A 17,686-nucleotide genomic window follows, 5' to 3' on the forward strand; every position below is an offset into this window, starting at 1 on the left:
GGTCATATGACAAGTGTAACAACAATGTAATTGCCATTCAACATGTTGGTTTTGAAGAGGTCACGATGCCAAAATACACATAACATGTCTCACTAAATCTTTTACGTCACTGCGGATCTTGAAAAATCAAATTTGCCAACTTTTTGCCGCCACAATTTAACGGAAATTTTTTTATGTAGAATCTTTCCTGGATTGTTTTCGGAAAAATCTTTTGCATGTTTTTTTTATACAGCACTGTAACAACAATGTGTAATTGTCACACTATGTTGATATTGAAGAGGTCACGCTGCCTAAAAACACATGAAACGTCTCTTTAACCCCAACGAGGCTCAAAAATGGTCTGGATAGTGTTCTGAAATGTCTTGAAACGAAGGCCTTCTGAAAATGAAAATTTAGACAGCGAAATTGTAGTCTGTCAGGCTTATAAACCTTTCGATCTTTGCAGTTCTTGAAACAAATTTTAGGAAACCAAAGATAGGCAATTAGAAATTAGTGTTGCAAAAACGCTTAAATTTTTAGTGAAATGAGTCATGTGATTGGCTTCTGTTGTACTGGAGTATGTTTTGTCATTTTTTTTGTAAAAAGCATTGTTTGCAAAAACGTAACGCTTAACAAGTAAAAAAAAAGTATCCTAAAAATTATGTTAGGATGCTACATTTGGTAGCGCAATAACATCCGAGTAAATTTTGAATTCACAATAATATGGCTCAAAATTGTACAGTTATCAGGAGACAAAAAAATCAACGTAAGAGGTATTCTAAATCAATTCGAGAGAAATGCACATGCAAGAAACATGGTATGTTGGCAAATATTCTTTGCAGAAAATGTTTTGACAAACTTTTTAGTAAATCAAAAAGTGCTTGCATTATTCATAATCAAAACTGTTGGATGCCAAATTATATAAGGAAATAGTTTAGCTAAAAATCAAACTTGTGAGTACTTCGTTTTTGGTACCCGAAAAAGTTGATATTTGCCCATTTTTTTCGATGCTTCATATATGCTATATTTTTTTGTCTTGTAAGAAGGTTAGAACTAAACATTTTCCAGAGGTGAAAATTTAGAGATAGAAATATTTTCAAAAGAGACAAAAATTTTGTCCCACTTTTTTGTCAAGGGATAGCATCAGTTTTTATTATATTCGATAGATGTTCAGCTCAGAAAAAAGTAGAAGACTAAGAAAAGAGAAAAAAAACCATGAAGGAATAGTCGAGTACAGCGGTTTTGAATAGCGGAAAACGTTTTGCACTCATCAATCATCTGCCTAAATGCTAACAGAAGAGTTAAATTGAGTTATCTTGCTGCCAATTTTGATTGAATGTCCCATCTTGTTTTTATTTTTCTTTGTCTTTACAAATAGTTCAGTTTTTCTATCATTTAGATTTAATGAATGCATTTTCAATGAATTGATGCTTTTTTTCAATTTTTTCTGGATTCATCAAGCAAGTTTGCTGTTATTATAGATCATCATCTGTCAGTTGAACAATTTATCATTTAATCGGCATCATTTCTGAGAAATCAATGACGTACAATTTATACAAAAATCTGACCAGCTTACTAAATTTATGGATAAAAAATGGTGTTCACAGAACCAATTGCTTTCAATAAATTGATAAGGGCAGCTACTATGACTTTAATATTGTCTACGACTACCTGAAATGACTCGGTGAACCAAAAAAACGTCAACTATTTAACAATTCTTCTGAAAAGAGATTGCGTTTCTAGATATCAGATCTCTTTATGCAAAAACTCAGCGATTCTTTAAACCTAAAATCTTAGATAGAGAGCGAGTTCAGAAAGTTTGGCTGTATCTTGAATTATTATTTGTGAATAGAGCAGTAACATAAGCAGCTTTAAATATATTTGAAACTCTTTTCACCGATGAAACTGTTGACAATATTTGCAATGGTGGTACAAGTACTCCGCAACCATCTCTTAAACCTGCTAGATTTGATTGAATGCCCAGATGGCTTTTGAATACTTGAAGTCTTCTAGTTTTTCATCAACTTCTACTGTGCAATTTTTAGCAAATAAAATAATTTTTTTTTCGTGAAAGAGTTTGGTATCCCGTTGATAGCTTCATTGTTTTAAGAAGATCAGCTAATCTTGGAATTTTGTTAATTATTAGATGAGCTATTTCTAAAGTGTCTATTAAATGATTACCAAAGGAATCATTTTGGCGGGACCGTTTGTTTTGAAATCTTCAAAAATTTTAAAATTAAATGTACAGTTTTCTGTTTTGATGAGGTTGACATTTTGAGTATTTTGAAAAGATGATAGTTTGAAGATTTTGCTATATCTTTATCAATTTAAAAAAAATACGTTTCATAGGAGCATTTGTTTTCAATGCGAGAGTTAATAATTCATTGAAGCTGCCAAGCTTAAAGTAAACCTTGTCAGGGCAATCGAGGCAAGCTCAAATCAACAATTTTGAAGTTTTGGAAAATTTTCTGATAGGAGTAGTGGTTTTTTATGATCAAGTTCATAGTTTAAAGCCTTTATTAGAAAATAAAGAAAATTATCAATGGCAGATGACAGTTTTGAAGTCCTCAATAACAAATTCCGTTCTATGATTGTCTGAAATATAATGTTATTATCATTATTATCATAAAATTGACTTGGTATTTATATCTAAATGTAATTTAATTCCCGTATGGAGATTATATCACTATTTCAAATAAACTAATAAAACAAAACTGATTTCTAGGTGGCTAGAAGCAGTTATGTAAATTAAGTAATGAGTTTTTGGTAACAAAAGGACTACCAGGAGGCAAATTCTCTTTGTCTGGTTTTGCTCTATGAGAAAAATCAAACTCTCGTTAATTATTTTTGTTAACTCTTAATTCTGGCTTGCGAATTCTTACATTCTGGGCTCTCATTCCTCTGTGAAGTGAAATGTGAATTAATGCAAATCTTTGTTATCAAACTTTGATTCGGGATCAAAAGTTTTTGCTCAATAAAGGTTCAAATAAGTGTGTTTTTTTGTTGAAGAATTCTTCATTCTTCTCAATCGCTCTCTATAACATCAGTCCTGTTCTCCTTAAATTTCAGAATTCTTCTCGTTTCAATCTTCATTGAACTCTTGAAAATTATTTATGTTCTCCCCGCTCGTTGGGTGAGACAATATTTACAAAAGAGAAGGTCCCCTCTCATTGGGTGACACTTCTCAAAAGACTTGGAGTTCACAAAGTTTGCCCAGAATAGAATTTGCCCAAAAATATTGCGAAACTTGGGGTTACGGGACTCGTGCAAGCAACATTGAAGCCGAACCTCGTACAATCACAACGGAAACCGACTGAGCCAATCTATCAAAAGCAATAGCATGTCCTTGCGACTGATAATTCCTGCTGTCAGCTAACAGAGCTATGCGCTTTAACGCTTTCTTGAGAGTAACTAACAGACCACCCAATGACTCAACATCAAGAGGAACAAACAAAATTCCTTGCTCAGAGCAATTATTTTCGAGTTGTTTTTTCAGATTAAACGCAGATGAGTGGTAATGTACGTTTGTACAACAAGATCATGCGCCGAATAGTTGAACTTAAAACATAAATTCTTGATAGTCTTCAAATCTTTGAAGGCCATAAAGAGACTGTCATTTTTCCCATAATTTGCACCAAAGTATCGGTGAATCAATTTGTATTTGATATAAGCTTGATGAACTGAGACGCTGGGAGGATAATCCGCTTCAAAAAGTTTTGTCTTTTAATACAACCATATAAACGCATTATATAATTATTTATTCTGATAATGGTCTGAATAATATGTTCGACGCTCACAGGAGGCGACGGCTAAAAATTTTTGTCAGAAAGTCCAAAAAAAGATTTTACTACAGTTACCAGAACTTAGATCATTGTTAGCTCACGTACTGATCATTATTTTCTAACAAATTTTAATCAAATAAAGTATTTCTGTTTATTATCAGTTATTGTTTAGATTTCATTTTATCGTTTTATCTCTCTTTTTTGATTTCAATCTACTAATTTGTGTACATCTTTTTAAATTCTCATTTTTGATATCTCACTTAATTAACTGTTAGTTTATCTCATTTTTGGAAGTAGGTTTTTATAATTGATTGTATCTGATTGGCTACCGCAAATTTTAATAGATCTAACTTTTGAAGAAAACATGATATGGAAACATTATGGATCAATCCCTCTTCTGGTTGCTTCTTGAAGACAGAGGTTTTCAAGCCTTCTTACATACAAAGTCTTCTTTGATAAAACGCATGATAAAACTTGCTAAGATTCCTGTTAAAGAAACGTCAAGATATGTACGGACATCTAAGATCTGCCAGGAAATTTTGTTGGTTTATCTTGATAAGATCTTCCAAGATCTTATCAAGATTTACCATGAAATGTTAGTTTTTCAAGTTCTTGTCAAAATGATTCAAATTTTGCAAGAGATGTCAACATCATGCATGTCTTATCAAGTTGTATGAAGTTTCGTTTCACTGGGATAATACCACAATAACAATAATGGTTGCATTAGTTGAAGCGTATTGTATTAAAGCTTCCGGTAACAGCAAAATTATTATATTGAAAAGATAATTACGTTTCTGTGTTTTGACTGTTTCGGAAAAAACTTTTAACCCTAGTTTTAATGAAAATTATTTCCAAAAAAATAAAAATTTTGCTGAAACTTAAAGATGTTCCTTCAGAAAGTTCTCCGATAGCAAATTTACGCATTTTGAAATAAAACTTATTGAATTACTTTTGATTATTAGTAGATTTGATTATGACTAGATTTGAGCTAATTTTGTTTGTGTTTAATGTCTGATGTGATATTTTGCAACAATAGGGCTCTAATAAATCGTATGAAAAGTCTTAAAAATTGGATAGCATTAAAAGTTACAGTTTTAATTTGGAATATCTGTGTTTTAATCAGTCAGAAAATAAATAGTTAATGTTTTCAGTGGTCTCTCCTTGAACATCAATTCATGTGTTGTGTTCTATTTCAAATCCCATACAAATATTGGTTTTAAAAGTTAGATCAGTTTATGTTGCTTAACTACAGCACAGTTTTCTTCTCAGTGGAATGATTAATTTTAAAACCAAAGGATTACCTTGATAAGAGTGAAAGATTTTGCTATTAAGTTTTTATCTAGCGTGAAATATTGGTTACATAGTGTTCTACTTAAAATTTTCTTGGCAGACCATCTAATCATTTTGTTAAATAACGTCAATCAGCAAAGTGCCATAACAACTGACAGATATGTTTGATTAAATTTCTTAATGGTCGGATCGACAGAGCGGCTGAGTGAACGTGTTAGTTATCAAAACTCGCAAAATTATTGTGAAATTGATTTTTTTCCGAATCTTACATATTCATTTGATTGCTATGTGATCAGCGCGCATCAAAATTATAACAGAAACAAAAATATTACATTTTCATATTTTTGTTGAGCGAACATATTGCAATTCAGGTTAAAATGATAAGAGGAAAAAAGATTTTTTTTAAACTTTACGGGTCATTTCTTGAAGCTTATGAAATACCCTAGTGATTGAAGAATTCAAAATCTTGCAAGAATCTTGCAAGAATTCTTGCAAGATAATGCATAGTTCTTCCTTTTCTCTTGCAAGATTCTTCTATTTTTCTTGCAAGAACCTTTCAAGATTTTGAATTCTTTTTTTTGTGGTTACCTGTCTAGATGACGATGGCAGACGAGCTAAAAATGTCAATGTTAGGCTTGAAAATGTGTCGGAAAATTTGCTCAAGTCAAGTTAAGACTGACTTTTTTAAAGCTATTTCCAGTATAATATGGGTGTTTTTCCTCCTCCTTTTTAATTTCGGGCTTGGGACCGGCAATGGCGGAGTTACAAATAAACAGCTATAGGAGAAATGAGCGGTGACCTAGTAAAAAAACTAGGCTCAAACTCTATCTCCAAACAAAACAAAACAACAAAACAGCAAATTATATATAAAATTGCAATAAAATTGTCGGAAAAGTCTCAAGTTGATTTAAAAAACCAACTTTTTGAGATCTTCCAGTATGTTCTGTGTGTGTTTCTCTCCTCTTTTCTCGTCCGGGCTTGGGACCGGCAATGGCGGAGTTAAAAACAAACAGCTATAGGAGAATTGAGCTGTGAACTAGCAAAAAACTAGGCTCAAATTCTATCTCCAAAGAAAACAAAACAACTGTTAATAAACAACAATAGTTTGCTTCAAAGATGTTTTCTAAAACATTTGTAACCTGATTTATTTTTTTGCCTTGATTGATATCTTGCAAGATTTGAATCCGCTCATCACTAGGGTATTCAAAAAGTTCCATTATGAACCATCTATACTAAATTTTGACAATGGTTTTTATAAATGAAATTTACTGTTTAATCTGCCAAAAAATTCAATTGTTGCTTTGTAAGGGCATACGAGTGTAATTGAAGTCCTCACAAAGTTGGAAAAGAACACAAAGTGAACAAAATTTAGAAAAGATTTGTAAGTCTATTGTGTTTAACCCAACCTGGCTTCTAGAACATTTTCCAGGCAAACAGAAAGGAAATTTATGCTAAAAAATGAAGACTATAAGCAAACGGAAACTTTTTTTATGTTAGAAAAGGAATTCACAAGTGATTTTCAGAAAAACGCACACTTTTTTTATCCCGTTGAAGACCTGAAACCTATTAACCCACTCATTCGCGAGCTATTGATTTTGCAATTTCAAATTTTGAGTTGATTTAAATTGCACTTGTATCGCCATACAAAGCAACGCATTGACCTCGGAAGATCAAACTTTCAATTTCAATAATAAGAAAAAGGTCAAAATTTAGTAACAATGGATCAAAATGAAACATTATGTTTTCTCACCTTCAGAAAATTATTTAAATTAAATAAAAAATTAAATTCAAGTGTGAATGATTAGTGAGTTTTTTTTACTTTCCAGGTTATATCTTGAAGCTGAGAACACATTTAAAATGTTGGATTTTGTACTAATCAACTAAATAATTTGATTGTTACTAATGTTTGACCTTCTCTCTATTATTTAAATTACAAAATTGATGTTTACAAACCCTTCAAATTACAAAACTTTCAAAACACGTCCATTCAAAGTAGAGAAAAGACACAAAAAGAGTAAAATTAAGGGTTATTTTGAAGTCGCCAAAGCGTTGAAGTAAGAGTACGTTAATAGGTTTAAGTCTTCAACGGGATAAAAACAATTTGTGAGTTTCTCCAAAGGTTACTGGTGAATTCTTTCTCTATCATAACATATATTTCCGTTCGCTTAAAACCTTCAAATGTTAAGATAGTTTTAGTTCTGTATTTGCTTAGATAATATTCTAGAAGCCAGGTTGGAGGAAAATCAGGTTGATTTTATATGCCAGGTTGATTCTAGAAGCTGAATTGGTTCTACAAAAAGAGGTTGATTCTAGAAAGACAAGTTGATTCTAAGTTTTCTAGAAGTCAGGTTGATTTGTCTTATGGTCTTATGTACAAAATTTTGATCAATAAAAGACGACATATTAATAAGAGACGCAATAGCCTTTTTAAATTTTTCGAAAAACTAAAGAAATAATCATGCCGAATAAAGATGCATTGTATATTAGAAATAGACAAATATGTGGTTTTAGTGTACTGAAACCACAAAGTTGTCTTTTTTAACTAAACAATGTATCTTCTTAAATCGGCAAAATGACTCTTTTTAGGTTTGTAAAAATTGTGAAACGCTATGGCGTCCACTTGATATTTTAATGAAAACTTTGTAGACACGTCAAATCAACGTTTTCCTCCAACCTGGCTTCCACGTTAATCATTCTAACAGGAGTTATGAGGTTATCTTCGGTAATTGGTAAATAGAAACTTTTTTCCATTTGAAAATGTCGGCGTAATAATCAGTTTAATAAAATGAAAAAATCCTTACTAAGCTTGAAACTTCAACTGATTGTTAAAACTTGAAAGCAAAGTCTACTGATTTCCAAACAAATTTTTGTGCACCGAATGGGAAGTCAAACAGGCTGAAGAGGTTTGAAAACAAAACAAAAAGTACTTTCTTTTTTTTTTCTACTAAATTCAACGGTTCAGCAAATAGCAGCTATACTCTGAACTTATATGTCTATCATTTATAAAAAGGGACCAAATTAATTTTCTCAGGGGCCTAAGTTTGTTACCATAATGTTTTTTTTTATCTGCAGTAAAAATTGTCCAGCGCCTCTCATTAGTTTCATTATTTTCATATTTGTTAGAATTGAAATTTTGCAGGGGAAGGGGTTATTCTGAGTGTTTTAGTTGATGAAATGATTTCATTTGACGATTTGTCACGCTTTTATTGTATAAATTGCATCATCAAGTTGTGTGCATTTGATTTAAATGTAATAGAAAAAACACGCAGAAATTAAAATGTTCAGCGTTATATTTTCCTCTATAAAGTGCATGGCAATCAATGCTAAGAGGCGCGGGAGCATAGCGGTAGAAGTTATTTATTATTATCACTATTCGAAACGAATTTTGCTTTCTCTCTCCTGTAAAATTTTGAACAGGGAGTTTTGGTGATTTGTAAATAGAAATTGCTTTCCATTTGGGAAATATCGGCGTAATAATTAGTTTACTAAAATAAAAAAAATGCTTACTAAGCTTGAAGATTCAACTGATCTTTAAAACTTGAAACCAAACTTCGATGCTTTTCTAACAAAATTTTGAATGTTTGTGCACCGAACGGGAAATCAAACAGGCTGCAAATGTTTGAAAACAAAACAAAAATTACTTTCTTTTTTTGTCTACTAAATTCAACGGTACAGCAAATAGCAGCTAAAATCTGAACTTATATGTATTTCATTCATAAGAGGGACCAAATTAATTTTCTCAAGGGCCTCAGTTTGTTATCATTATGTTTTTTTTATCTGCAGTAAAAATTGTCCAGCGCCTCTCATTAGTTTCATTGTTTCCATATTTGTTAGAATTGAAATTTTTGGTGAAGTTTTATTCTCAGTGTTTTAGTTGATGAACTGATTTTATTCGGCGATTTGACAAGTGTTTATTGTATAAATTGCATCATCAAGTTGTGTGCATTTGATTTAAATGTAATAGAAACAAGACGCCAGAAATAAAATTGTCAGCGCTAAATTTTCCTCTATAATGTGCACGGCATTCAATACTAAGAGACACGGGCGCTTTGTGGTAAAAATTATTTATTATTACCGCTATTGGAAGCGAATTTTGCTTTCTCTCTCCTGCAAAATTGGGAGCAGGATAATAACAACCGAAAACAACAACAAATGTGTGAACAATCCTGTACATATTTAAAACATTTCAACTTCGCAGGCTGACTTAACTCAGTTAAGAACAGCGATCAGCCATAGCCCGGATTTCTTTGAAACGTTCGCTTTAAAAATGTGCATTTGCAAAAAGTAATAGACTACAGACACTCCCGGCTAATTTAGATAAAACATTATATTTTCTACACCGTTCAATTTTGCTTAGGCAGCATGTTTCTGGCTCCTGGATAATTTTTACGAGTCTTGACAATGCTGGAATTGGCATATGAACACAGAATAAAAATTGCGTTTTAATCTTGATTACTATTATTTTTGTCCCTGATAGAACATTGAAAGTCACGGTAGTCTGGCAATAGACATCTTAAATCAATTAAATTTCGCATGTTCTATTTGCCGTGGAGTCGCAAATTCCTCCCCCCCCCCCCCAATTTTTGTTCAAAGTTTGTTTTAACGTAAACATTTTACTTTTAGAGTCTCAGAGGATCAATTTTAGATTAATCGTTAAAGATTTAAGTTTGTACATATTCTGATGTTTTGATTCAACCAATTTTTAAATACTTTATGATATAGTTTACAAAATTTAAGATAAGTTTTGTCCTGAAACGTTATAGTGGCCAGGCAAATAAATAATGCTTGTAATATTATTGATATAGAAGTTCTATCTTTATTTACAAATTGCTTAAGGCACTTTTAAAAAAAATCATTGGCGTACAGTTTACAGTTTTGTTCTTGATCCTGCTGGAAATTTTTGGCTTGATAATATATTTTTCACTTCAAATATAATTCCAAAAATTGTATTGGAAACTGATGGTTGTAAAATCTAAAAAAATTGAGAAAAAGTCGGGGCTTGGTAATGTACCAAAAATTGTCTAATTGCTGACGTTCTTTTGTTTCTACAAAAAGCCTCATTGGAAGCTATTCGCTAGCCATTCGAAAAACGATGGAAAATGTTTTCCTTTTCTTTTGTTGCAACTTCCTAAAATTAGCACCCGGGTCTAGGTTTTGTCAATAAGAAAGATCGGAATTGCGGTGAATAGCGCTAAAAAAATTGCAGAGCGGCCGCATCTCTTAGCAGTGAAAACAGTGAACAGTTGAAGATTTGCGGTGAATTTAGCGGTTAATCTTTGTTACTTTTGCAACATTTTTTGGTGATTTTTTTCTAGTAAAATACGTCTTTTCATTTGAAATATTAAAAGTTATGCTTTGTGTTATAAAATCCTCGTCATATTTCAAAATTTGGGTGATAGCTGCAAGATTTAGCCAAGGCGTGGGAGATGCTCGAAACTGGATTTCTGTATGATGAACTCTTTTTTAAAGAAATATAGGCTACTGTTTCGAACTTCCAATTTTCCATAACGTTCCAGCCGTTTTTGCAGCATTTTTCAAAATAGTTATGCATGCATAACCAGTATTTTTTGTCGTCTTCAGGGTGCGGAAAATTCACAGTTTTATAATTGCTAAACTAAAAAACGAAACCGATTTGAAAAGAAAGCAAAATATTTGCTCATGCGAGCCACAAAAAGAACTTTTCTAGGTAAAGGGACAAAAAACTCTTCAAAGTGGTTGAAGACAATAGGTCAAAGCAAGGTTGGGGAACAATTACTTGAGAAAGTGTTGCTCGTAATGAACTTTTTATTGGCTTGTAATTTTTTGGAGGAACTGTTTTGTTTTCTTTGTCCAATTCTGATGGACCTCTCTGACTAGAGATTTCAAAATCAAAGATTTGTGCCAGTAAACACCTAATTTTTTCTTGCCTAAAAGATCATATGTTAGTTTTACTAATTGTTTTCAGCCCAGTTTTTAGCTTTTAATTGCAATTTGATCGTTAGCACTTTTGAGCAAATTGGAGTCAACGCTTGCGTCTTTCGGGCAAAAGTTTTACATTTGACGCAGTTTAATTTGACCCAAAAACTTGCCATGAAAAGTTTTTGGGTTATTTGCCTCGTTATTTTACCCGTCAATCTTCGAAAAACACTACACCCTCACAGTCCAGAAGTTGCAGCGCATTATGAGAAGGAACTTATCAAATTGTTGGAAATGAAGGCGCCCAAACACACACCACCTAATGGTGCGGGTCACACTGACGTCATGATTGATCCCATGCTTCGACAACTTCTCGACGTAAATGAGCGCGAAGGGTATTGGGTTGCATCGATTATCATTCCCGTTAAATACGAAAACCAGAATATTACATGGAACCCCGCGGATTACGGAAACATTACGTTTATTCAAGTTCAACCGGATGTTCTGTGGGTTCCAGTTGTAGGCAAGTAAAATGTAATTGGACAACGAGGATCGCACATCTGTGCTTTCACTTAGCTAATTCCGACTTCCGAATTAAACGGCCCGTGCCGACTTTTTACCCCCCCCCCCAAAAAAAAAGGATGTAAGGGATTTTTTCCGTGTGTGCCCCCTCCCTCAGTATGTTATGCGCCCCCAGTTACAGAGCACATATATCACTATGTAAAACTATGGAACGTGTGTCGGGCGGGGGGGGGGGGTGCAAATAATATGCACCCTCTAAACTGGGGGGGGGGGGGGGGTGGGCGGCACAAACGGAAAAGATCCGATGTAAGATTAGGGGCTAACCGGGGAATTTTTAGCCAATTACCTTCAAAGCTCACATCATTATGGTGGCTAATAGGTGTAAAACGATGCAAGAGCAGGCGGTAAAGGGTGCATTGTCCCCTCACTCTTGCGTCGTTTTTACCCAACATTAACCCTTACTGCTGCATCGTTTTAACCCCATTACCCCCTACTCTTGCATCATTTTACCCCTTTTGGCAGTCCCACTTACATCATGTTACCACCATAGTCGCAGAGTGACAGCCGTGAACCCACAACCTCTGTATCCTGAGCCAGTTCACATTAGCCTTCAGACCACCGATGCTTGCTCAATACTAGGCATCCCATATACATGAACTAACCATTTTACCCCACACTCTTACATCATTGTATTCCTCTAAAATTATCTCCTGCTCTTATGTCATTTTGGTGGGTAACTTTTGGGGGTTCAGTCTAAAAATTCCCCCTTACTCCCCATAATCAACTTATCTTACATCATCATTACCCCCTTAACTTGAATCTATGAATTCGACCCTTATTCCTAATTACCTTTTTTCCCTACGTCGTTTTGCCTCCCTAAAATAATCCCTTCATCTTACATCTTTTTGGGGTAAGCTGCGGGATAATGTCTAAAATTCCTCTGTAGTCTCAATAGCTTCCTTTTTAATACCCTTTTAAACCCTAAAGTTAACCCTTAAAGATACCACCTAATCTAACAACTTTTTGGAAGGTAGTTTTCAGAGGTAAAATCTAACAATTCCGCCCTATTCCCCATTAACCCGTTATCTTGTATCGTTTTACCTCCTCAAGTTAACCCCTAATTCATCACTTTTTTGTTGAGGGGTTATTTTTCTGAGAGGGCAGAGAGTGGAGGCGGGAGGTAAAAATCTAACAGTTCCCTGCTTGCTCCACATTACCCCTTAATCTTACATCGTTTAAACCCCTACAATTAACGCCTGCTCTTTCATCTTTTTGTAGGGTAATTTTTTTTGGCGCAATGAATTTCCCCATTACACCCCAATTAACCCAATCTTACATATTTTTACCCTCTAAAATCACCACATAATCTAAAATTTTTTTGGGGGGGATAATTTTGGAGGTAAAGTCTAACAAGTCTTTCTCGCCCGTCTTTCTACCCGTTATCTCCCTTATCCTAAATCGTTTTACCCCCTAAAATAACGCCCTTAATCTCACAATGTTTTGGAATAAATTTTTCGAATAAAATCTAGAAACTCCCCACATTCCTCATTACCACTTTTCTTACTTCGTTTTACCCCTTAAAATACCCCTAATCCTACATCTTTTTTAGGGTAAATTTTGGGGTTGCAGAATCTAACAACCCCCCATACTTCCCATTACCCCCTTACCTTACACCGTTTTAACTCCCTAAAAATACATCAAAATCTGAAATCTTTTTGGGAATAATTTTTTGGGGTAAAAATAAAGAAAATTCCCACCATTATCCTCCATTACCACCCTAATCTTACATCGTTTTTCACCTTAAAAATGCCCTTAATCTTAATTTTTTTGGGGTTTTTTATAGGAGTAAAAATCAAAAATCCCCCATACCTCCATTACCCCTCTAATCTTACATTTTTACCTTTCTCAATTACCCCCTTAGATTACATTTTTTGGGTGATATGTTTTGGGGGGTAACATCTAAAATAAAAACATTCATTAAGCACCAATTTGCGTAACATGCATCCTCAAAAAACGATCCCAGCATGTATTATTAGCACGAAAAGATAAAGTAGACAATGCATGCACAGAGGAAGAAGTAAAAAAGTTCTAAAAATAGCTATTGTAGTTAACCGAGAAATCGTTAAAAATAGTTAACCGAGAAATCAATAGTACGTGTTCTGATCTGGCAAAATAGTTTTAAAAGAAAATTCATAACTCATAATACCACCTAATAACAAAAACTTGAGGTGAAAAAGAATCTAACCGAAAAAACAAAAATGCAGTAAAGCAATTGTCTTTAAGCGTTTCAAATTTAATCCAAAACGTTTGCTGCTCAACATAATTGCAGGCATTTCAAGATAAAATTACCTGGATAACGCATACAGTTTGTTAAGGAAACCATGATTTAGAAAAGTAACGAATATTGCGTCATGTGCGAGTAAAAAGAGAGTTCACTTTGAATTTCATTTCAACGTTGCCATTATTAACCTTTGCCAAACGAGTTTTTTCCAAGTTATTGTATAACTACGTAACTACTTTACATTTTATGATAAGGCGTGTTTTTGATTTGTTAAAAAAATTGCCGAACAAATTTTGTACCATGCTTCTGTTATATGTCATTCAAAATTCATCCATCGCCGCTGCAAATAATTTGCTTCCTAAAACATGGGAAAAACTTTTGCCGAAAGCAGAACGCTTTTACTGCACTTGCGCTTGGAACAACGATTAGAAAAATCGCATTCAGAAGCTTTTATTAGAAAGGTAAAAAAAGCACCCCGAACTCATTCCTCTAATAGCTTAGTTTTTAGCAAAAAGGCACCAAGATAGCAACCTATAAAAATAGAACAAGCACAGAAAAAGTCATTTTGCGACATAGAACCGAAACGTTTCCTTCTAATGAGATTTATTATTATGGAAATAATCACTATATTAAAATTTTACTGTCTTCAATTTTTCAAACAAAGAAATCAACAAATGCTTTTTTTGCTACACAGGAAGGCCCCTCGACTAAGCCTAAGCGAATGGGCACTAAAAAATAACGGTGCTCAAGATCTCTTTTTTTAGATCAACTAACTTCACAAAATCAGTTTTGAAAACCTTACAGTAGATCTCTACAATTACAATGTAATCTAATCTGTTCGCGCAAAACTTAATTGTTCAGGTTGAACGAAATACTTTCAATAAACATCTTTGGAGAAAACTAAAATCCAAAATTGAGAGGAAGGAAAGAAATTTGCAATTAGGAGCAGTCAAAAACAACAAAACAGGTCAATATGCAGACTGTGAGTCAGCTCAATTTGAAAAAATCTCACTTTAAAAAAACAATAATTGGAACAGTTGGAAAAGATGCCGGATTCAAGCTCTCCCCCCATCTATCTTGAACGATTCTCTGGACTATCTAACGAAAATTGGCCTGAACTTGAAAGATTATTGTGAGCAAAAAATACCCTATACAGAACTCCAGAAGCAAATGACAAGCGGCAAGGTACCCGCACTTTGCACCTAGACGGAGTCAAGAAAAGAACAAATGGACGACATGCCAGAAGATCTACAGGGTTTCTACAGCCAAGCTATTGTTGACGATAACGCACTTGTTATCAACCCCAATGACAAAAACTGCAAAAGATAAGAGAGCAACTCATAGAAGGAAAGCCATACAAGTATAAAAAGTCTAATCAAAACAAAATGATGTTGTTGCTGTGAACGTTTTGATCAATCATCAGAAAACGAGTTCCAATTGATCTAACAAACCGAGAACCCAAATATACAACAGCATTTAAGGCTCTGAAATTTTGATTTAACCCAGCAGTGCATATCGCTGTTGAAAAAAGAATATATTAGAAAACGTAACATTGCAAAATAGACAACCAACCTATACAAACCGCTACAACTCCAGGTGCAATGAAATTTAACAAGATAAAACTACCAGACAGGATATCTCCAAAGCAGACTGGTGAATGAAACCCATGGCAACAATAATGGCATACGCTACAAAAAAATGCAACTAAAGAAGACGGGGACGTGGAAACTTTTCAGGACGCCAAGGAGAATACTCTCGAGTTGAGGAAACATTCTACGGTACCGAAGAAAACATCAGCGGCACTGAAAGATCCTCAACACCATTGAGATTTTTCTGTAGGACATACGCAGGTAACCAGCACACTGAACGCAGCTTCAAGAATGGCAACCATTTTAGCGTGACGGAAAAATGCCCCTTAACCAACAGTTCAAAAACTAAAGAAATTTGTATGCTGTTATACAACACAACAGACCGTATGACAAAGTAAAGAAAGTAAAGTGCACCTACATTTACAATAACACCAAAATTTCGTATCTTGCTGATTAAAGCAGTAGCTGAAACCGGGATTTTTAGCGGTGCTGGTTCAAAGAAACCTTTTGATAACATAAGCTGAAATTTGAAAAAGAAATCAGAATAGAACGCAACCAATTTAAACCTTTTTCCGATCGTTCGAAAAAAACGAGATCATCATATTCACGCACAACACACATGTTCCCAGATTTCATCTTCCAACTCACTGTTCCACAAATGAAGGGTTTAAACTGTCAGAAACGTTTTGATGTATCGGAAATCGAAGGACGTTGAACATCGCCGCGGAACCTGCGCATAAAAAAGGGGCAATCCGCCCAGCGATCCGTAAAACTGTGGCAGCTGGGAAAAACTAACATGTTACCGGTTGGCCACTCACTCAACTCACAATCGTTAACGCCCGTGAGCGCGGAAACTTCCGACCTAGGCTTAATAACACTTAATTTTGCTATTTGGCAACCGAGCAACCAGAACTCTTTTTCCGATTATTCGAGAAGAACGAGATCATTATATTCGCGCACAACAGACATGAAATTTCCAATTTCAACCTCCAACACAAGGTTACACGAATGAAAGGTTTAGACAGGCGGAAACGTTTGGACATCCATAAAATGACGTTACTAAAAACGCAAAACCGCAAGTAAAACACATTATCACCATACCACCATCGTCGGCAGCTTATCAATACTGCTTAACTTGAAGAATTCGAACGTCATCTCCAGTATTTTGTTCAAGAAGAGTCTTGCAGTTCCGACATAGATGTTTTGCAGAATAAAATTGTCAAGAAGATCAAACGCAGTGCTCGTTTTTCACAATTTGTTTGTGCTTCTTGGACTCATCCATTCTTCTCGTCTATTCAGACGGCTAGTGGAAAATGATTTTAACACAGAGCATTCTATTTTGCCGGATATTCGCCTAAACTGATTTTTGTTAAACTGTTTATGCGGTGTACTCGAACAAAAAATTACAATCATAGCATTGAATATTTGCGTGCTGAAGTAAGAGAACGTCACACTGACCTCAAATTACGTTCCTCGCTATGTTACAAAAGATCCGACTATGTTTTGTGCAGAAAATTCTGCGCCACAATCATCAATACAATCCTGGTTGATTCTCCTAAAGAGACGTGCCCACCAATCTCTTCAAATTAAAAAATACGGCTCATTGTATGTCTTCCTTCGTCGGAGTACCGAGAAGATGTGGCGACTTCTCTTCACTTCGCATGTTGATGTTGTCCCATTTATGAAAACTGTTCCAATGTGATGGGAGTGGAATTGTTTGTCTCCCACCGAGGTACGCCTCTCACAATATGATCAGAGATTGGTTCGAGTTTAATCGGTGCTGAGGTCATTTTTATTCACGTAATGAAAAAGAAAGACGCTGAGCGTCGGCGTGTATCCTTCGCATAAAAACAGATCCGATCCGCCCAGTGAAGCATAAAATTGTTGCAGCTGGGAGAAGTTACTTTTTCCGGTTATCCTCGCACTCAACTCATGTTCGTTAACGCCCTGAGCGCAGAAACTTCCGACCTAGGCGTATTATTTAATTTTCCTATTGGGCAACCAACCACCCAGAAATCCGTCAATCATTGCTGACGAGTTTCACCATTTTAAGTGGTATGCTCGCGCGCATTCATACGCAAATGCTAACTGTTTGTATTGATTCAAAGGATATGGAGTAACTCTGATCAGTTTAACTAGGTGTTGGACGACTGGCGAGCAGCACCTCATGTTAGGTGGTTTTGAGAGGATTGTTGAAGAAAGCAACCCTACGTGTTACTATCCCCTTGCTAGGATTGAAAAATTGCGCAAAAGTTCTCACGGCGCTGAACACTCCACCGTTGTATGCACGTCGTCCGAATTGATCGTCCTCCCGTTCGTTACGTTTTTTCCGGTCTCCCGATCAACTT

At 34.7% G+C, this 17,686-nt stretch overlaps 1 protein-coding gene across 3 annotated transcripts in view; it reads left to right on the forward strand.

Annotated features, from left to right (window-relative positions):
- The first annotated feature begins 5,183 nt into the window (after nucleotides 1-5,183).
- The window catches only part of LOC142339788 (neuronal acetylcholine receptor subunit beta-3-like), a 50,281-nt gene continuing 37,778 nt past the window's right edge, over nucleotides 5,184-17,686 (forward strand). The window contains exons 1-2 of one of the 3 annotated variants that reach the window (XM_075390049.1): nucleotides 5,184-5,264; nucleotides 11,033-11,469. In XM_075390049.1, the coding sequence (XP_075246164.1) occupies nucleotides 11,121-11,469 (349 nt within the window). In that variant the 5' untranslated portion in view covers nucleotides 5,184-5,264; nucleotides 11,033-11,120. Of the gene's footprint in view, nucleotides 5,398-9,178; nucleotides 9,206-11,032; nucleotides 11,470-17,686 lie in introns of those variants that run through there. The other 2 variants (XM_075390048.1, XM_075390051.1) reach the window with 2 other exon arrangements.

The sequence above is a fragment of the Convolutriloba macropyga genome, chromosome 5, assembly GCF_964194025.1.
Source record: "Convolutriloba macropyga chromosome 5, txConMacr16.3, whole genome shotgun sequence".
Taxonomy (NCBI): Eukaryota; Metazoa; Xenacoelomorpha; order Acoela; family Convolutidae; genus Convolutriloba; species Convolutriloba macropyga.